This window comes from Canis aureus, chromosome 2 (assembly GCF_053574225.1).
Source record: "Canis aureus isolate CA01 chromosome 2, VMU_Caureus_v.1.0, whole genome shotgun sequence".
Classification (NCBI taxonomy): Eukaryota; Metazoa; Chordata; class Mammalia; order Carnivora; family Canidae; genus Canis; species Canis aureus.
The window spans coordinates 49,901,474-49,923,385 of record NC_135612.1 but is presented as its reverse complement, the minus strand read 5'-3'; the positions used below and the strand labels follow the sequence as shown (position 1 = coordinate 49,923,385).

Genomic DNA, 21,912 nt, shown 5'->3' with positions numbered 1-21,912 from the left:
TGGCAAAACTGGCTTTCTGGAACAAACCCTTTGAGAAAAGCAGTCATAAGGGAGCATAGAAAGAGAAAAAACTTGATTAGTTTCAAAGGAAAATTATAAAGTTTTCTTAAAGCTAGTAAAGCTTCCTAATTGATAAATAATAGCTATCTGAGCATTAAATAATCCACTGTACTTAAAAACCATAAAGACATAAGAAGAAATAGTCTACCATTTCAGATAACCGTAACATTTTTCTTATTGAGTATTACTGGTAAAACCATTTCACACAAATACCCTTTTTAAGTTTTCCTTTTAAAATTGTTAAAATTTTAAAAAGAAATAAGTTTTATGAAAGTCTATCTAAGGTGTCTTACCCATCTCCCAGCCTTCTTAAATATGGACAGGGAAAGGCAGAAATGTCTGAGCAACTACTATATGTGCTACAATCTTTATATGTGGGTTAACTGTTGAAGAATACATGATAATTGTGAAGCACATCTCAAAGTACCTGGTACTTTAGTAAGTATTCAAGAAGTTCTAGATACACACTTTTCAGAAGGGGCACTGGGTGATGTATAGAAAGAATTAATGAATCCCTATACTATACACCTGAAACTAATATAACACTGTGTGCTTACTGGAATTTAAAATTTTTTAAAAATAAATAAAATAAAAATTTTAAAAGTGCTAGATATTATTGTCATTTAAAAATCATATTTAATCCTCATGAAACCCTAATATAGGTATTTCGCTGCTGAATTTTACAGATAAAGAGTCTAAGGCTGCCAAAGCACCTCAGTACTAGAGCATGAATTTAAACCCATGCCTATTTACTCAGAGTCATTTTTCTCTACAAGAACTCTCAAAGTACTGTCACAGGACCAGCAAACATCACCCAGAAACGTACTGTAAATGCAAATTTTCAGCTCTGCCCCAACTATAGTAAATCGGAAATTCTGGGGCTGTGGCCCAGCAGTCTGGGTGTGAATAAACCCTGTATGTGACTCCCAAATGGCACAAATGTGAGAACCAGTAGGCCCACTGTACCGTGCTCAACCAGAGCAATTATCACAGGAGGTCTAGTGTCTGTCCCTAAATGGTGCCTCTTCTTCCCTACTAATTCCACTTTTCTGTGTCTCATTCTATCTTCAATAACCCATCAACACCCTTCACAGGTCTTCAGCAACAGCCTGCTTCCCATACCACGCATGGTAAGAGCAGACACTGCTCTAAGACTGACACACCGACACCAGAAGCCCAAACTTCTGAAGCAAGAGTGGCCTGGTATGGACTCGACCACTTACTAGCCACATGACCTCAGCAAGTGACTGGAGTTCTCTGGCCCTACTACCCCACCTTTACAATACAAAATACAATACAAAAAAACAAGGCTGTCAGTGTTTGACTGAAGGAGAAAATGAACACAGGAGATAGTGTAGTGACTAAGTACTAGAAGGTATTCAATAAATGACTGAATGGTAATCTGATGATTACCATTTTCATAAACATGCATTTCTGCCACCCTCCACTGCACACGCATACATTGTGACCAAGGACTCACCATCACAATCCCAGCTCAACAGGAAGACTGGGGCTGGAATCTCAACTACACCATTTCTTTTTTTTTTTTTTTTTTTTTAATTTTTATTTATTTATGATAGTCACAGAGAGAGAAAGAGAGAGAGGCGGAGACATAGGCAGAGGGAGAAGCAGGCTCCATGCACCGGGAGCCCGATGTGGGATTCGATCCCGGGTCTCCAGGATCGCGCCCTGGGCCAAAGGCAGGCGCCAAACCGCTGCGCCACCCAGGGATCCCTACACCATTTCTTAAAACACTCATCTTTGTTTCAGAATCAAGAAGACCCACTTTTAATTCCAAGACTTAGTAAGATATGAATGACATACAAGCACAGCCACAGACGTGGCAACCAATTTCATGGAGATCTGGAAAATGGGAGACTTGTGGAGGAAAGATACTGACCAAGAGAAATATCCATAGTAGTAGCTTCTTAACATTATGCTGGCTGGGACCCTGAACCACCCATGATAGGATGAACTAGGCAGTGTTGCCAAAACCTAATAAGCTTTACTCAAAAGTAGAGTGTTCAGGAATGCAGGAGGTGACCAAGAAGGAATTCACAGTCATGCAGGTAGGTTAAGATCACCCCTGGCCTTTAACTAACTAGTTCAAGATGATAGGAATGGTAGAAAATAAGCCTACAATCAGATTACTGGCTCCCATGGACCAAAAAAGGAATGTAGCAATGCCTTAGTAGTAAGATAAAACTCACATTTCCTTCTCTGGACATAACAAAGAGAGACAGCTGAGAATTCCACCCCAGCTGCTAGATGCTCCATATATCACACAGGGTTAGCAGATAATCCAAATGCAGGACTCTATGGAGGACGACTCCAAGAATGATGCACAAGGCCAATGGCTCCTTCTAGGTTTAGAAAGGAGTAAACAAACAAACAAAAACCCTGGTAGTACAGATGATGTTCTCTGTACTCAAGGATAAAGACCCTTAGTTACAATCGTCACATAAAAGGAAACAGAATCCCTGGAGGAGGAATATATACTCATGAGAAAAGGCACTTAAGATGCATATCACCTGTCCAGCAATCAATCAAAAAATTAGTGTACCTTTCAGGAAAATGTAATTTCTACATCCCTGCTGCTATAAATATATTCGTAGTGTTCTATCTGGTGGAGCTATTTATGGATTTCTCAATTACAGTTTCAGTGGGCTGACTTTAATAAATCTAATAGCCTCACATCTCAGATGGCACAGCAAATTCCAAAGACAGCAATTAAAATCTTTAGTCTTATCATGAATGGACTAGAACTTCAAAATATAAACCTTGCTATCCCAGTTCCCCAACTGTTAAATAAGAAAACACTTTCTTCTAATCCATAGGTTTCTCAGGCCAACAAAATGAGGTTAGTACGGAAAGAGGTAAACACAAGAGAGTTCCAAGTAAACAGCCTATAGACAACACAGAAGGATCAAACAATGTGGGCTGCAATTCAATTTTTCACCAAGAGTCAGTATCAAATGCACTGTGAACTTATAATGTGCAAGGAAGCAGAAGTGACAGAAGCAGAAGTTAAAATGAAAGCAAAACAAAACAAAAACCAAAACAAAATGACCAATTTAAATAGAATCTCTGCCCTCAAGATGCACACAGAAAAGGAGATAAGGCATGTAAACAAAAGCCCATTCATGAAGTGTTTGAGGTGTTTTTTTTAAAAGTCTGTATGGAGGAGCTGGAGCATGGAGGCAGGAGTGACAGATTCCACAGGAAGTGGAAGGTTCAGGAAGGGCTCAACAGAGACAAGTGACAGGAAATGAATCCTGAAAGATGAATCTTCTCTTGTGCGCGCGCGTGCGCGCGCGCGTGTGTGTGTGTGTGTGTGTTGGGGGTGGTGGAGGGGGTTTATTACTGCATTTCATCAGAGAGAAAGAGATACGAACACTATTTTTGCACAGCTGGACACTAGCACAGAGTGGGAAGTGGTTTACCTGAAGCATCATCGAATCAGCATGGCCTGGGAGTTTTAAACTCCCAAAGGCTGACTTCAAAATAGTTTTTATTTTTGCTGCCCAAAAATCAGGTGTGGAAGATGCCTGTCTACACCTCATTCCAAGACCCAGGCATTACCAATTCCATTAGCATGACGACCTGCTTTGCTAACTAGCTACACCAAGCAGATCTGGCTTTCATTATTCACAACCACACAAGGAAGTACTCACAAGAAATCCAAAGGATATAAAAATGTCAAAAACAAGGGGGAACATTAATTTCCATACCTGAAAATCACTACTGCCTCTGCTAAAAGGTAACCAGATTGTGCTCAGTGTTACACACCTTGGTATTTTTCTGAGTCAATAATCTAGCAATAATCTATTTAGGAATCTACCACAGATCTGTCCTTTTGAAATGCGTGTTATTTCCCATGTACCTGCATGGTCAACGGCTGGTGAGGGGTTAACAGCCATGTGGAAAGCCCTAAATCTACCCAAACAGCCTCAATTCGTAAGAAAGGGGCATCTGAAACTATCCTGTTTATTTGGTTCATGCTTACACTCTTGGGGTGGATCAGCATAATCTGAAGGGTTTATTAAAAAAATGGTGTGTGTGGGGGGGGCATCCCCATACATTCTGATCTGGTAGGTATGGGGCAGGACCTGAAAATTTTCATTTCTAACGAATCCCTAGTGATGCTCATGCCACTAGCTAGGGACCACACTCTGAAAACCAGTGCTCTAGAACAGTCCAGTTGGAAGTCAGTCTACATCACCCCACATACTAATTATTGCTGTAAACAATTTGGATAGGCTCCATGTCTTAAATTTGACAGAAAGATGACAAGTAGAATTCAGTGCTAAAGACATCCACTAGATGTAAAAGGTGAGAGAAGCACCAAGGCTTCAAGAAACGAGGCCAAGAGAAGTAGTATCAATTTGAGGAACTGAGAGTGAAACCATCCTTATTTGTACGTAACAGATAAAGGAGTAAGATTTTGAGTTTGAATCCCTGCTTCACTTCTTCCTAGCTAGTTCTTTCATCCATCATATGGGCCTCACAAGGATGAGGAGATAACGTAGATCACCTTAATGGAAGGTCCTCAGTAAACAGTTCCACCTTCAATTTCTACCCACACCAGGGAGAGCACTGTCAGCACAAGTGTATATGCTAAAGATGCAAGAGGAAGCCACACAAAGTAGAACATTTACTTGTTTTCATCAAAATAGAGATGGGTCTCTTTAATATTTTCTTAGATTGATTGATTTATTTATTTGAGGTGGGACAGGGGATGAGGGGGAGAGGGGAAGAGAGAGAATCTCAAGCAGAATCCCTGCTGAGTGTGGAGCCTGACACAGGGCTCGATCTCATAACCCTGAGATCATGACCTGAGCTGAAATCAAGAGTCCAATGCTTAACCGACTGAGCCATCCAGGTGCCTCAGGATGGGTCTCTTTACAAACCACCTCTATTTAAAGTTTCTATCCATCACCTGTGACATGGGTTTGCATCGTCTTGTTTTATCCTCACTCCCACCCTCTGGTTGTTGCACAGATATGTTCTCACTCAGGCTTCCAAGGCAGCTCCTGCCGAATGTGCCTCACTCCCTGGTGCTGTGCCATTTTTGGCCTCTCATACTGACCCCCTCAATGGTCATATCTGTGGCTCCTCTGAGACTTTCTGTCATTCTATCAGACCAAATCTGTAGGTTCTTCCTTCAGAACAGCTTAACCAGCTTCACATTCCATTTGGTGTGCTGCAACGATGAAGCGATAGGCTTACCACTTGACAGCACCTCACCATCTTCCTGTACCCCATCTCCAGCCTTTCTCTTGACTTGTGTTCTTTGGGTCCTGCTGGCATCATGCTGTGTGCCTGGCCAGACAATCTCCAGCTGCTCTCCACCCTGTTATGTAAAATCCCACATTCCCTATACCAGGGCTGGCTAACAGAATTTTCTGCAGTGATAGCCATGTGTGACAACTGAGCACTCTGCAGTGGAGGAACTGAATTTTTAATTTAATTTCACTTATATTAACTTAAATAACTACATGCAGCTGGTGGCTACTGTAATGAACAGAGCAGCTCTACAGAAAATCATCTCCAGGTATCCTCCCATGTGAACTGTCCTCCCCAGTCAAGCCAGATGCCTCACCACCCAACACCACCATGTCCATGCCTTCCATCAAACATTGTATTTCCCAGGTTGCCTGGGTGGCTCAGTCAGTTAAGCATCTGCCTTCAGCTCAGATCATGATCCCAGGGTCCTGGTTTCAAGTCTCACACTGGGCTCCTTGCTCAGCAAGGAGCCAGCTTCTCCCTTTTCTCTCTGCCACTTCTCCTGCTTGTGCTCTCTTGCTCTCTCTCAAATAAATAAGTGAAATCTTTAAAAAAGAAAAAAGAAAAAAAAAAAACACTATTTCCTTCTCTCTGTTCTTCCCTCTCTCCACAGCATGCCTACCCAGGCTCAGAGAGCCCCCATCTTCCCTAGAGGCTTCTCAACTATTTCTGCTAATATCTCACTCTTTCTCCTATGAACCCTCATACCTACAGAACTCATCTAACACCTGGATAGGTAGCGCTTATGTGATCATGCTCATGCACTGGAGCCCCTGTGAAAGAACCTATCCCTCTGAGACTATACCCTCTATTTCCTTAACAGGTGATTCACAAATACTTTTTGAATGAATTAAAAGTACAGAGCCTTACATTTTGGTCTTCTTTGGACACAATACCTTTCTTCACTAGAACCACATGGAAATTTCTACTCCAAACCCTGCCCCTCTCTACCCAGCAGACATTCAGATGCTTGGGAAACACCAAGTGATTTTAAAGTCATCCTGCAGACAGGCCTTGAAAAGCCCTGCCCTTTGTATATATCTGCATCCACTCTGCAACTGCCAAAGGAAAATTTAAAAATGCTACTCACAAATGCAGGACCTAGTGACTTCTAATCAAGTTTCTGGAGACTGATGAAAAAGCCCAACAGAAGGAAACTAAAGTTCTTACTCTATAAACCATCAGAAGCTAGACTGAGGAACACTTGATTTCCTTATTTCTTCTGGCACTGGTGACAAAGTGTTGTTATATAATTACAGACCTCAGATCTGGCTGGAAAAGGCCATGAGTCTACAAAATGTTGGAGTAGACCCATCAGATATGTATTGTTAAGGCAAAAGCAGGTAATTCATTTAAGAGATCAGAAAGCTGATAAAACTCTCTTTGTAGGAGCAAAATGGAACCTAACAGCCAAGTAGAGGGCAAAGCCAGGTTATTTCAACTCCTGCTCTGGAAACACACTTCCCAGGAAGAACTGATAAAATGTGGCCATTACCACATAGGCCCTCTCTCCTACAAAGAGCCACCTGAGAATGCTGAGCTAAATTCTGTGCAACCTAAATTCTGTGGCCCTTTAAAATTGTGATTATTTATGCAAACTACACTTATTCAAGAATAAATTGCTGTAATTGATAAAAATTCTAAAACCTCTTCGTTCTAAGCACATCCCCTTGCTGTGCAAGCCCACCTTCTGGAACTGTTTGGGCTCTGAGAGCTGTTCTCATCAGCACGCAGAGAGAACACTAATCCATGGCACAGAGTCCAAGTCTTCACAAAAGCTGGAAACTGAAGTCCAGGGTCAAAAAGAATCCAATGTAGTGGCAGAAAATCACTCCGATAAGATTTTCTCAAGATCTAAATAGGAGTCAAATGAAATGCTCTTTTGATCTCCCCTAGTTAAATGGGCTTTGGAGTCATTTGCAGGATTTGAACTCTTCATCCACCACAGCTGTGCATCCTTAGACAAGTTAGTCACTCCTTTGATCCTCACTACCCTGGCTCTACAGCAGAAATATTACCCAAACCGTAACATGTGTCTTGTGACAAACAACATCATTATAAGAAATGGCCCCTGTCCTAACAGAAATAATTCTAATCATTACATATTGTTTTGTTTGGTACGTTTTCAGTGAAAAGAGGCATTCAGTGCAAAGATATTCCAACAATGCTCCTCTATCCTCAGAATGCTTCTGCCTCCTCCCAGAAGCAGTAATATGCAAAACCAATGAATATTCAAGAAAAAGGAGAAAGCAAGAAGGACATAATAAGCCAGATCTGTTGGGGTTCTGGAAATTCATTTTGTAATTGGAATGGCTCTTCCCCTCGAAAATCTAATAAATGTGGATTTTATCCCAAACATATGGCAGGTAGTGGTAATCAGCCCACATCTAGTCTCAGAGCATGCCTTGGAACACAATTTACATCACACATCTGAGTACCTCTCTGGTTTTAAAAAGTATTTCATTTATAGAGGGAAAATGCCTTTTGGCTTTCCTGAGGGAGACCTAGAGAGGTATGTTCAAGACCACAGGAAAATGAATTTATAGTTAAAGGATCTGATAAATGCACCCCAAGTTGTCCCCTTTTTTTGTGTTCTTATGGTCATTTCAGTCGGCAAATTATCACCCATATAAACCTTCTCGGTTTCTGTTGGCCACAGCCATCCATTCTGGAGCATCATTAACCATGAAGTGTTAATGATGTGCCCATCATTCCTATGCCCACTAGAACACTTTTGAAACTGGTCAAGAAAATTATTCTAATAAAAACAAGTACCAAAGAGCTGCAGGAGATGTACTTTAGGAGATAAATGCCTTCCTGTTCCAGGGCCTTGGCTTTCCTCTCACTGGTATGGGGCTAAGAAGTCACCCATCCTCCTCTTGGAAGAGGAAGCTCTAAATACAACATACCCAATCAAGTAACTCATTGGGATGGTTATTACTGACTGACTTCCCTCTATCAAAAGGTATAATACACATTTTATTTTCACTAATTTCGTCCACTTAAGGGAGATTTCAAGCAGTAACTATTAAACTCTTCTCCAGTGTGTCTAACAGTACATAAAGGCATTCTAACCCTTATGGGTTCACCCCAAAAGAGGACCACAATGCTATCTTTTCAAATACTCCTCTTTTCCTTCCAGTCTTCCCACTGGTACCTTTATTTTTTTCCTCTTACTAAGCCCACTTACACCAAGTCTTGTACTTTGACTTCTCTATGCAGCTACTCTGAATCTTAAGTTCAAACCAACTAGTGACCCGACCTGCCTGGAGCACACAGGCTAGACTCAATTATTTATAATTTCTGCTACCTGATCACATCTGCTGCAACCCCCATGAAACTTCAGGCAAATTCCTCAATCACTGTAGCTCAGTTTCTTCACTCTTCCAGATGACTGGGCTCAATCACCCCTAAAATACAATGATTCCTAGAACTCATCAAATGTTACCCCACCCTGACCTCTCCCACAAAGTTCACTCCCTCTCACAGAGCTGACTATATGGGACACTTGCTGGGGTTGGTTCATCACCACAAAAGTAAGGTGCTAAGAGAGAAAGGAAGCAACTTTCCCTGGCACCAAAAGTATGGATTCATCCAGGTCTCCTTATTCTTGACATTTGACACTCACTGTCTCCTTGTACCCTGTAGAGCTTAAGGCCTGGCCTCATCAGATCTCTTCCAGAACAAGCCTGGGGCCTGAGATAAGAGGCATCCAAAGCCCTTTCCTCCTCCTCCCTCGGAAATTTAAAAATCCTGCTTCCTTTTCAGCTGTTAGTCTGAGGGAGGATATGTTTACTGCTGCTAACATCCAGTTGACTTGGTTGCTAGGTCCCATAGTGCTTAGTGTGGGGGTGGTAGTAGGGCCTATTTTGTTTGTTTTATAAATATCTAAACCTTTGCTTCATGTGCCTGACTTTTTCTTTTATCATTGGACAGCATCCCTCATCCCTTACCCCTTCTGGTAAAAGCCTATGCTTTTATCTTGACAGTGAGAAGGGCTCTGGAGCTAAAGGGTACGTGTACCATGTTCATAAAATATATATATATATTAGCAGTCACATGGTTTGCTGTATGCAGTCTGCTATAAACAAGCGGCTCAGACCATAAGTCCCCTAAGGATTAGAGATCATAATTCAGGACTCAAGAGATACAGGCACTAGTTCTAGTATGGCTTCTCAATGTGCTAAATGACTAAGTAAGTAAATCTCAAAGAATGCATCTATAGAATAACACTCTATCAGACATTCTATATTTACATAGGCTTTGTAGCGATGGCTGTACAGATTTCCTCACAACTGTAAAGGAAGTCACATATGTACAATAAAGACATCATTAGCACATTTATTTCCTTGTTTACAACACCTTCAATCACAAAAACGGCATCACTAAGTAATCAGGGACCTCACAAGTAAATTAAAAATAAAAAACTTGGAAAGCAGTGAGCAACTTTAAGACTGTTGCTGTACCAAAACGAAGCAGATTTTATTAAAATTTTAGTAGTTTTATCTATATTGAATTTCATTCACTTGCTCAACAAATGTTCACTGAGTGCCTACTATGTTCCATGTGAAATGTGCTTGGAACAGCTTAGACGAGAACTACATTTATTTGAAAACCCTGTGTGTATCCACAAGATCCACAAGGGCAGAGACAATGCTCTGTTCAAACCTCAAGCAATTAATTACAGTGAGCTCTCTGTTAACATGAGCCCTTCCATCTACATTCAAAGGTACACCTTACAGAAAACAAGGGTGCCCATTTTAGGAAAATCCAATATGCAGAAAGTACTTCCAAGCCAATAACAGCATTAGAGGGGAGAAGTGAAGAATTACACTGTCTCTAAAAAATGTCTAATTCCTTCAGAACAGATAAATTAAACTAAGCCAATTTAACACCGCTCCAACCGAGGGATCAAAGTTAACATCTCCAATAATCCAACAAGAATGTGTCAGGTGTCCTCCTAACATGGTATGCCAGGAAGGGCATCTTTTAAGTAGTATTCCAGCTAAAATATGGAGAAAAACAACATATAAACCCCAACTGCTTCATAAACAACTGACCTATACTCTTCCAAAATGTCAATATCATGAAAGACAGGCACAAGAGCTGTTCCTGATTAAGAGACTAAGGAGATATAAATAAATACAATGTGTAATCCTGGATTAGATCCTAAACTGGGAGGGGAGCGGAAGGGAGGGGCGAGGAAAAGGATGCTATAAAGGACATTATTGGGATAACTGGAGAAATTTGGATATGGACTTACGTTACATAAGGGTATTATTACATCAATGTTGTAACTCCTGTTTTTGCTAATTGCACTGTGGTTATGAAAGAGAATGTCCTAGTTCTTAGGAAATATATGCTGAAATAGGGAGAGAATAGGGTAGAATGTCTACAACTTTCAAACAATTCAAAAATATGTAATAGGTAAATGTGATTAAATGCTGTTAGTAAGAAAGGGGTAGAAATGAAGTGGTATTCTTGTAACCTCCCTATAAATCTGAACTTACATAAAACATTTAAAATATTTAGGGGATCCCCTGGGTGGCTCAGTGGTTTAGCGCCTGCCTTCAGCCCAGGGCATGATCCTGGAGTCCTGGGATCAAGTGCCACATCAGGCTCCCTGCACGGAGCCTGCTTCTCCCTCTGCCTGTGTCTCTGCGCGCACACATGTGGAGGGGGGGTGGGGTGAATAAATAAATAAAATCTTTTTTTAAAAAATTTAAAACCACAAGAAATGGAAGATGAATGTTGGGTTACTTATTCACAAAGCGGGGGGGGGGGGGGCTTTACCTGTACAAGTCTCTAGCATATTAAGTGCTGTGATATTTGTGTTTTATGGAAAACTGTGTGAGACAGCTTGGTCTACAGAAGAAAGAAAATGGGTCTGAGAACCACGATTTCTGGGTAAAGCCCTACCTTTTGCATTTTACTAGATGAGCCATCTTGAGCTGTTCCCTTAGTATGATGAGGGTCACAATGTGGCTTCTTCACCCTCACCTAGTTGCTGGGACAACCAAAGGGCATAACACATGCAAAAGTGCTTTTGTAAACTAGAAGGACTATACTAATAGGGACTCGTTTTTAAGAAGCTATTATCCAGAAAGGTTATATAGGTGTATGCAAATGAGTGTCACACCAGCAGGGGAAGTATTCACAGAAAACCACAAAGTGAAAGGACTATTCTTAAATCATATCATACATCCTTTAAGTTCATAAATGGACTGACAGTAACAAGTAATTTGGAAAAGTTTTTCTCCCAAGAAGCAATTCAGTCATAAAAGAGTATTATTAAAAATAAGCACTTTTTTTATTACACTCTAAAGTGAGAGCCAAATCTGCTAAAAAAAAATGTTCTTCAACTCAAAAAATATCCAATTTACATTGAAAACATGGATCTTAAAAGATAACCACAACGTGCCCAAACTCTGTTTCCAAAATACTGTGTTTAAACTGCCTAAGAAGTGGGTCTGCTCAGGGCCAACATCTACATTAGGACAAATCCTCAATCCCTAAGAGGTCTGACTTGACCCTAAGCCATGGGAGCTGCTACAGTCTTCAGAGCACCTGACTCAGAGATGAGCGCTGTGCTGGGAATTGGGCATGAAGAAAGACAGACCCAGGGAGGTGGCCCATGGTCCGTGAAATCCTCCATCAGGCTTTTCCCCTCACCTCCTCCCTCAGTCACTGACCTCTTCCCGTGGAAAGGAAAGAGGGTGCCCACACTCACATTGTTCTGAGTCTCAGCCACTGTTTTTTCTGTTCCTCAAATCTATCAAGCCAGGCCTCTTCACTTTAGATCCTGTACACCTGTTGTACACCTATTCCCTTGGGCTAGAATAGAACACCATGTCAACATCTTTGCATGGCTGGCTCCTTTTGTCATTCAGGTCCCAGATTAAAGATTTATATTATTGTATTTTATTTTAGAGGGGGAGGGGCAGAAGGAGAGTGAGAATCTCCAGGAGACTCCTCGCTGAGTGTGGAGCCCTACACAGGGCTAGATCTCACAATCCTGAGATTGTGACCTTAGCCAAAACCAAGAGTCAGATTCTTAACCACTGAAACCCCAGGCGCCCCCACATCTCAGCTTAAATAGCACACCTTCCCTGATCATGCAACCTAAAACAGTCCTGAGTCTGGCACCATCACATCATGTTTTATTCATTTTTGTAAAGTTTTTCCTCCTGATGTGTTTTCCCGCTTATGAGTTGTCTGCCTTCTCCTCACATTAATACAAGTACCTTGAGAGCAGAGCCCCTTGTGTTTCGTTTATAGCAAAATCTCAGCATCCAGAACAGAGCTTGGAGCAAAGCAGGCACCTGAATGAAAGAATGAATTCCCAGTTCCATGCCCATCCCTCCAGCAGTCGACAAGATACCCTTCAACATGCCTGGAGAACAAGCTCAGCGCTTCTTTTCCGTATCTGGCAATTGCATCAGCTGTCACTCGCACTCAAATTCTCAATCAACTGTCCTACTTTTCTTTCATTCCTCCCCCTATTGTTTGGTCCTGCTGCTTTTTCAAAAATACTTCTTGCATTTGACACAGCCTCTCCATGTCTACTCCCACTAAACTCTCTAGGCCCTTGTCACCTAGACAGACACTTCTCAACTTGTCTAAGTCTGTAACCCTTCAATTCTCAGCAATTCATCTGGCGAGATCAGTGCCTCCATGGAGCCTCAGAGGCCCTTAGTGGGAACACAGGGCTGACAAAACACGAAAACCCAGGCACAGCCACATTACATGCCTGGGCTCTCGAGTTCCAGGCCACTGTCCCCAATACCATTGTGTACAAGTCATTAAAAGAATTCGTTAAAATGGCCCCATGCAAACATTCAATGGTACTGCCACCTGCACAGTTTGGAAACCTTCCTACGTTTTTAATTATTGTAACTTCTTCTGGATACATCTTTATTCAAAGACTAAGTAAAATATTTGTAATCCAGCTAGTTTTTCCTTTCTTACAGATAAAAGTTCTCAGAATCCAGTGTTTTTTCTTAGTTAGGAAGAGTTTTCTCTCTTCTACTGATACTTAACCCCTGGCAGATCCCAAATATAAACTGAAAGAAAAATTTGAACATATTTTCTCTTCTTTCGCTTCTTCCTTCTTCCTCTGGGTACAGAGAAGTGACCCCCTGTCCACTGGACACAGGATGTAACAGTTACCTCTCTTTACCAGAATAGCAGAAATGCCCATGACCTGACTCTATTCACTGAAAACAAGATACACTGTCACCCTCCTTTTAAAAAATTGATAACAAATTACCCCTAAGTATTCTTGCAGACAGGCATACTTAAAATCTGAAGTTAAAATTTTCTTCAGTTTGGCCTGCCCAATTAGAAGAACTTCCTTTATTAAGAATATTCCTTAGAACTCATTTCTAAAGAGCCTTGCTTCCCTCTAAAGAGCTTTTTTATGCTTAACACGCTTTACAGCAGTTTCTATGACTAAGTCCAAAAATACAGATTTAAATCATAATTTTGTCATGGATTAGCTGTACCACCTCATCACATCATCTTCAGAACTTGTGTCCCCACTCCACAACAGAGAGGCACGTAACGCCCACGGTCCTCATTAACTCTGGAGTTCTCAGATCCCATGATGGCAAAATCAGAAAACTTCTAACTGATCTCTCTGCCTCTACTCTCCCCTAAATTATCCTTCATGCCGCCATCAATTAATTTTTCCAAACTACGACTATATTCATTTCCTACTGCTGTTACAACCAATCATCTCAAACTCAGAGGCTTTAACTGACACTAATTTCTCATCTTACAGTTCTGGAGGTCAAATGTCTGAAACAACTTTCATTGTGCTAAAATAAAGATGTCTGTAGGTCTGGGTACCCTGAGAGGCTCTAAGGAAAAACTGTTTCCTAGCTTTTTCCAGTTTCCAGAGGCTGCACTCCTTGGCTCATGGCCCCTTCCTTCCTCAAATCTAGCAGTGTAGCATCTACAAATCTGACTCGTGATTCTCCTCTCTCACTTTTAAGAACCCTTGTGATTAGACTGGGCTACCTAGATAGTTCAAGAGAAGCTCGCATCTCAGGACCCTTAATCAAATCTGTGAAGTCCCTTTTGCCAAGTAAGAGAAATAGTCACAGGTTCTGGAGATTAAGTCATGGACATATCTGGGAATCATATGCTGCCAGACAAGGACATCAGAAGAAAACTAGACTCTATCTTTTATGTATAGACATAAAACTATATATAGCAAACCAAATCCAGCAACATAGGAGAAGGATTATATATGACAAAATAGGATTTATTCCAAGAATGCAAGGTTGGTTTAACATTCAAAACCAATCAACCTAATAAACTATACCAATGAAAAGAAAGGAAAAAGGTCAGCCTGGGTGGCTCACCGGTTTAGTGCCGACTTCTGCCCATGGCGTGATCCTGGAGACCCGGGATTAAGTCCCGTGTCAGGCTCCCTAGATGGAGCCTGCTTCTCCCTCTGCCTGTGTCTCTGCCTGCCTCTCTCTCTCTCTCTCTCTCTCTCTCTCTTTCTTTGTGTCTCTCATGAATAAATAAATAATCTTTTTAAAAAAAAATAAAAGGAAAAAAAACCCATATGATCATCTCACAGATGAAAAAAAAAAAACAAAAAACTCTGACAAAATCCAATGCTCTTTCATGATAAAAATATTCAAACTAGGAACAGAAGGGAACTTCTTCAACATGATAAATGCATCTATGAAAAACTCATAGCTAACAACATCATACCTAATCCTAATGGTGAAAGACCCAATATTCTCCCTTTAACATCAGAAACAAGGCCAGGATATCTGCTCTCATCAGTTTTACTCAACACTATGCTGGAAGTTCTACTCAGGCAATCAGGAAAGAAAAAGAAAAGGCATTCTAGATAGGAAAGCAAGAAAGCTATCTGTATTTTCGGAGGATATGATCGGTATACAGGAAAATCTAAGGGATCCATTAAAAAACTATTAACCGGGGTACCTGGGTGGCTCAGTTGGTTAAGTGTCTGCCTTCAGCTCAGGTCCTGATCCTGGAGTCCAGAGAGTCTGCTTCTCCCTCTCCGTCTGCCCCTCCCTGGCTCCTTCTCTCTCACTCACTCTTTCTCAAATAAATAAAATCTTAAAAATAAATAAATAAGTAACTTTTAACCAATAAAACAAGTTCAGCAAGGCTGAGGTTGTAAGATCAATATATAAAAATCAACTGTGGGCAGCCCCGGTGGCACAGCGGTTTAGCGCCACCTGCAGCCCGGGGCGTGATCCTGGAGACCCTGGATCGAGTCCCACGTCAGGCTCTCTGCGTGGAGCCTGCTTCTCCCTCTGCCTTTGTCTCTGCCTCTCTCTCTCTCTCTCTCTCTCTCTCTCCCCCCATCTCTATGAATAAATAAATAAAATCTTTTTAAAAAAATCAACTGTATTTCTATACACTAACGATGAACAATCTGAAAATGAAATTAAGAAACCTGTAATTTGCAATAGCATCAAGAAGAATTAAAATAAAGTATAAGGTTTGTATACACTGAAAACTGTAAATCATTGCTAAAGAAATTAAGATGACATACTGGAAAGGAAGAGACTTAACAGTCCAGAAGTAATTCTTTATATTTATGATAAATTTTCAACAAGCGTGCCCAAGAAAATTCAATGTAGAAAGAAGTCTTCTCAACAAATGGTGCAAGGACACCTAGATGTCCATATATGAAAAATGGAACCCTCCCTTAGAGCATACAAAAAAATGTATTCCAGAACCATACACTTAAATGTAAGGGCTTAAACTATAAAATTCATAAAAGAAAACATAGGAGGTTAAATTTTTTTGTGACCCTGAGTTAGGCAAAGTCTTTTGTAGATATGACACCAAAAGGACAAGTAGTAAGTAACAGGTAATTTGGACATAATCAAAATTAAAAACTTTTGAGCTTCAAAGGGTACCATCAACAAAATGAAATGATAATCCTTATGGTGGGCAAAAGTTTTTGCAAGCCATCTATCTGATAAGGGACTTGAATCCAGAATATATAAAGAACACTTAAAATTCAACAAAAAAGAAAATTAAAAATAAGCAAGGAATCCAAATAGACATTTCTTCAAAGACATATAAATGGGCAAAAGGATCTAAAAAGATGCTCACAATCATTAGCCACTAGAGAAATGCAAAATAAAACCACAATAAGCAGGAGCCTGAGTAGCTCAGTTGGTTAAGCATCTGCCTTTGTTTCAGGTCAGGATCCTAGGATCCTGAGATTGAGTCCCATGTCAGGCTCCCTGCTCTACAGGGAGTCTGCTTCTCCCTCTGCCCCTCACCCCACTTCTGCTCTCTCTCTCTCAAAGTATAAATAAAATGTTTAATAAAAAAAAAAACCCACAATGAGTTATCATTTCACACCCACCAGGATGGCAACAATCCAGAAGTCAGGTACCATCAGGTGTTGGTAAGAATTTGGAGACACAGACCCTCAACATTGGTGGTGAGAACATAAAACAGTGCAGCAACTGAGGAAACCGTGGCAATTCCTCAAAACGTTAAACAGAGAGTCATCATGTAAGCAGGCAATTGTACTCTTAAGTCCAATCACAAGAAAAATGAAAATACAAAGTCTATCAAAAACTGCTGCTCATAGCGACATTATTCGTAATATCCAAAAAGTGGAAATAGGCCAAATGGCCATCAACTAATGAACAGAGAAATAAAATGTGGCACAGCCATACCACAGAGTATTACCCATCAATAAAAAGGAACAAAGTTGCTTTAACATGTACCTTAATTAAAGATGTTCCACTATGGAAAACAAGCCAGTCACAAAAGTCCACGTGTTGTATGATTCCATTTACATGAAATTTGCGGAATAAGTAACTCCATAAAGACAGAAAGTGGGTAAGTGGTTGCCAGGGGCTAGGGAAAGGCAGGGAATGGTTGAGTAATTACTAATAGGTAAGGAGCTTCTTTTCGGGATGAGAAAATCTTCTCAAGTTAGATGACAGTTATGATTACATAACTGTGAATACACTAAAAACCACTGAATCGCAGGCTTTAAATGTGTGAGTTTTATGGTGTGTGAATTATATCTCAATAAGAGCTGTTTTTAAAAGTCCAAGGTGTTCAGTTCATGTGCAAACCCACTGTTGAACATAACACATTCTCTCCAAGTAGTCTGGAAAGAAATACATAAAATGCCTTCTAAGAATGCATATATTTTCTTTATAGGTTACATTTAACATAAAAATCATCTGTGTAGAAAAGTGATCGCATGAATGTTGTATGCTAGACAGGTATAGGACTATTACTAACATCGTATGGCTTAAAATAAAAAAGTGCATAAAACTGACAGATTTAAAATAACCCCACTGAAGGTTCCTCAGGAGCTCTCACATCTTTGCCTTCACAGCTGACCTTTGATACCCTTTATAGACTTGTCTCTCATTACTCCTCAACACAAATGCAGCTGGGCCATTTCCAGTGCCCACCCTTCCACCGTGCATCAAATACCATGCTCACAGTCACTCATCCCCTCTACTATCTGTCTTAGGTCTTGAACAAATTCTGAGGACTTTTCATCCAACCAAATGCTTCATCTCCAACATACTGTTCCATCAATGACATTTTCCTCACTCTCTCCAGACCACACCAATCCAATATCCGCTGGCCTCTGGCAGCTTTATCTATCCACACCCCTGAGGGGACCCCTCACCATTTTTCACCACCCTCATGCAGCTAATGCACTCTCTTGGTAATTAAAAAGAAAAAAAAGAATCACCTACACTTTACCTTTTCCAGCCTTGATTCATTGACTTATCCACTTCATCTGATAGTTGCCTCACTTTCGGGAGATGATTTATCAGCTTCCACCCGAGCCCTAACGTAAACAGCACTCTCACCAATGACAGAGTGCCACCTAGTTGCAACACAGGGTAACTCCCAATGGCAGCAGGAAGATCTCCACAGCACGTTTCTGTAAATGTGCTGACAGTGAAAAGAAGCAGCCTTGGCATAGGCATTGGCATAGGCATCGTTCTGCAGGACAGTGCAACTGTTTGATGTGCCGCTTGCCACCTGACAAGTTTACCTCACACATCTTACAGCTATTCGTTGTTCCCAGCTCAGTGCCAGCCATGCAGGAGTCATTTAGCATTTGCCAAATCAAATTCAATTTCTGAAGTACACTACTCATGTAGATGGTTAAAAATTCCTGTGATAAGCACATGAGAGCATTTCTGAATTTCCTCATAACAAATAAAAGGCAGAGATGAGTATGAAAATAAGAAATCTCATGATTTACTCACATATAATGGAGCCTGCTGTGGATTAAGTTTCATGACCCAGGACACTGAAACAGAAAAGGAAGAAATAAGTGAGAATGAAATTAAAAGCTATCACCAAAAAAATATAAAAGCTGCAAATGCTCTATGTCACGTATGGCCATATGAACACAATCAGAAGTCTGAGGTTGTTGGATGCTTGGCTTTCCTTAGAGGTTAGGGAAGGCTAGAAGGTCAGGGACTGCAAAACTTCTTATAGCCTCACTTCAATCCTTTCGACTGAGGAGAAAGACTTTCTGATTGAAAAATAAACACAAAAGGCTCCACTGTCCTAGGAGAATTTTCAACAACCAACAGAGTATTAAATGCACTTACCAAAGCAAAACCAGTGTACATTCAGTTATACTTTTACATAATTGCCCAAATTCAAGAAGTGCTGCATGGTCAGGGTCTCCTCCAGCCTCACCAGGGAGTTGGGGACAGGGGTACAGTGGGCCAGAGCACACTCTTCCTGTCTGCCCACAGAGAAGGGAGGATACCCTGCAAAGAAGGGAAGATACGGCTGGCCTCCACCATATACACGCTGTTACCCCCTCCCATCCCCGCTCAAAATTAATAGCTCGGTTCCCAACTGTTATCTTCACTAAATGAATGCTCGCAAAAATCTTAGGAAGAACTTTAGAGAAGACTCGTAGGATTGTCTAATACCCTCCTGAATATCAAAAACAGCATGCTCTCAAGGTTTAACTTGGGAGATTTGACCAGGAGCTTCAAGTTAAAATACCATGGCCCAGAACTGTGGACTTCAGGATGGCAGGCCCTTTTCCAAACACCCTGAATGAGTATAAGCTGATCTTGTCCTCATAGGAGTCAGAGAGGCAGACCCCAAAGGACTGGATTATAATTTGATCTAAGAAAGTTTCTTACTCATAGTAAGTTAAATGGATTAAATTAAGGCACACGGTAACTAACCAGTAGTATAAACAACAGTACAGAAATGTCATTCGCACATGCAAAAAATAGATAAAATCACATTCTTTGTGTTCTACCAGATTACAAAAACCTAACAGTAAATTGAAATCCAAATAGCACTAACAGCAGCTTATCAATGGCTAAATGTTTAGAATAAAGAGCAATGAATGCCTCAGCAACCATGTGTAATCTAAGTAACAGAATCCTCCCGATACTGAAATCCTCCCAGATCTGCCAGTTTGGTCAGGCTGTGGTATGTGTATGTCCAAGATCAAGGCTCACCCAAAAAGCAGTTAACACACACTTATGGGAAAAAAAACAAAAACCAAAGCTATAATCGGGCTCCTAAACCCAGTCATCCCCCAACCACTTGCAGGCCACAGGCTTTTCAGCATGTTTTGCCAACAGCCTGGGGGTTCGGCCACATTGGCAGACCACCTCCACATCCACCCCTGTTCATTCTCTGGCCCACTCCCCGCACTGAGACACCTCCTGGCTTCTTGGCACTTTCCTTCCTGTCTTCATGGAATGATTTTGTACCCTTAGGTGCTAAAATCACCTGCAAAAATCCACAGTGAAAACCAAACTTGAGAAATGTACCAATAACTCATTTAGTAGAAAAATAAGGCAGATCTCCAGTCCATCAAATTCAAATAGAAAGCATGGATGGAAAAGAAAAAGTGCTTGAGTACTTTTCTCAATGCATTAAATATCCATTTAATTTAAAATTAAGCTCACTGTGTTCACTAGCCTTTTAATCAGCTTTCCAGATCATGTCCAGACTTGCCTGGGACAAAGGACTAAAAGAACCTATAACTTTATAAACCAATTTGCCTTAACTAACTTCTGAAGTGTTCCCCTCAAGAAGTATCCGTGGAAACTAAAACAGGAATTAACATTTCAGTAACCCATAACAAGTGGAGAAATCTAGGGAGACGCACTAGTGACTTATTGGCCCTCTGATGTTTCTTCATCTGCCAAGAAACTTATGACAACTTAGTTTGCAAAGATCACAGACATCAACCTATTTGAGCAGCTGCTGCTGCATTTGGATAAAAGGGCTGGTTGAACTCACATGGCTCTCAGGAAGGGCTGATGCATCTCAACTGTATGGTATTATGAACTCGCCTAAACATATATCAAAGCCAGAACCCATACAAGTTGTTCTGATATGAGGATTAAAGAGGAATGACAAAGTGTCTGTCCTCCCACACTGGTCAAAGGGACAGGTCATTGTTATGCTGGCAACAGAGGCTGTTGAAAGAATAAAGCTGTCAGAAGTCATCAAGGCAATGACCCCAGAAGCAACAGATTGGTAAATTCAGATTGCTTCGGCTTCTTCAACACTGACACACAAGAGAAAAGACAGGCCTAATATTTATGAACTTTATGTTCAACATTATCTTTAATCCCTGTAAAAAGACATTTTCCCCATTTCACTGGTGAAAAAAAAAATCAAGTCTTTCAATGACTAAGTTACTTATTACCAACTTTAAGGAGAGCCCAGAATCAAACCCCATCTGATGTGCTTTTCAGGATCTCCTGAATGACCTCAATTCACAAACTAGCTCATTTCACCTCTAGTGCCTGTTCTACAAACATCAGAGACAGACGACTCCATTGCTGTTAATTGCTGTGCCTGTACAATGTACCAGGCATGGTACTGAGGCACTGAGGGTATAGAAGGAATAGAGACAAAATTCCCAACCTTCACAGAGCTTTATTGTAGAGAGTAACACACTTAAATATGACAGTAAAATAAATGGTTTTCAGTGATAAGTTCTATGGAGGAAAATGAAAAAGAGGAACAAAAGGTTTTAAACATGGTACTGAGGGAAGGCCTCTATGAGGTGACATTTACCCCATGAAAATCTAAGAGATTAAGAAGTGTTTGACAGAAGTAACATGTGGAGAGGGTTCCAGACCCCCAAACTGGCTCCAGTACTCAGAACAGTTTTGACATTAAGCCACCAGAAAACTTGCTACATATAGTGCCCAACTTTACACATTTAAGTGTGCTTACTTTACTTGACAACTGTGTTTTTTGAAAGGAGCCTATTGCAGGAAGGCAGTCTTTGGGTCAGAGTAAACATACAAAAAACAAAACAAAACAAAAAAACAAAAAACAAACAAACAAAAAAAAACAAACAAATTTATTCTCTAAGCCCCAACTGAAAGTCTTTGCTTTGTCTACAGATTCTTCATCAAGCCTTCCGAAAAGGAAAGTTAAGGAATGCACTCTGTCCATTAATGATTTCATCAAGGAATTTTCAGAGAGAAAAACCCTACAATTTAGTTCTTACCCAGACACTAGTGAATGATGTTGACCAAGTCCACACTTCCCTGGGCTCCT

General features: G+C 40.8%; 1 protein-coding gene across 13 annotated transcripts in view; it reads right to left on the bottom strand.

The window, feature by feature from the left end:
- AKAP13 (A-kinase anchoring protein 13) overlaps nt 1–21,912 on the bottom strand; it is a 320,707-nt gene that overhangs the window by 217,205 nt on the left and 81,590 nt on the right. For 12 of the 13 annotated variants that reach the window (XR_013364374.1, XM_077871282.1, XM_077871307.1 and 9 more), the window contains exon 2: nt 18,612–18,655. Coding sequence is in view for 12 of the 13 variants with exons in the window: in XM_077871282.1 (XP_077727408.1) it covers nt 18,612–18,644 (33 nt within the window). In the remaining variant the exon portion in view is untranslated. Of the gene's footprint in view, nt 1–18,611; nt 18,656–18,962; nt 19,060–21,912 lie in introns of those variants that run through there. The other variant, XM_077871292.1, reaches the window with a different exon arrangement.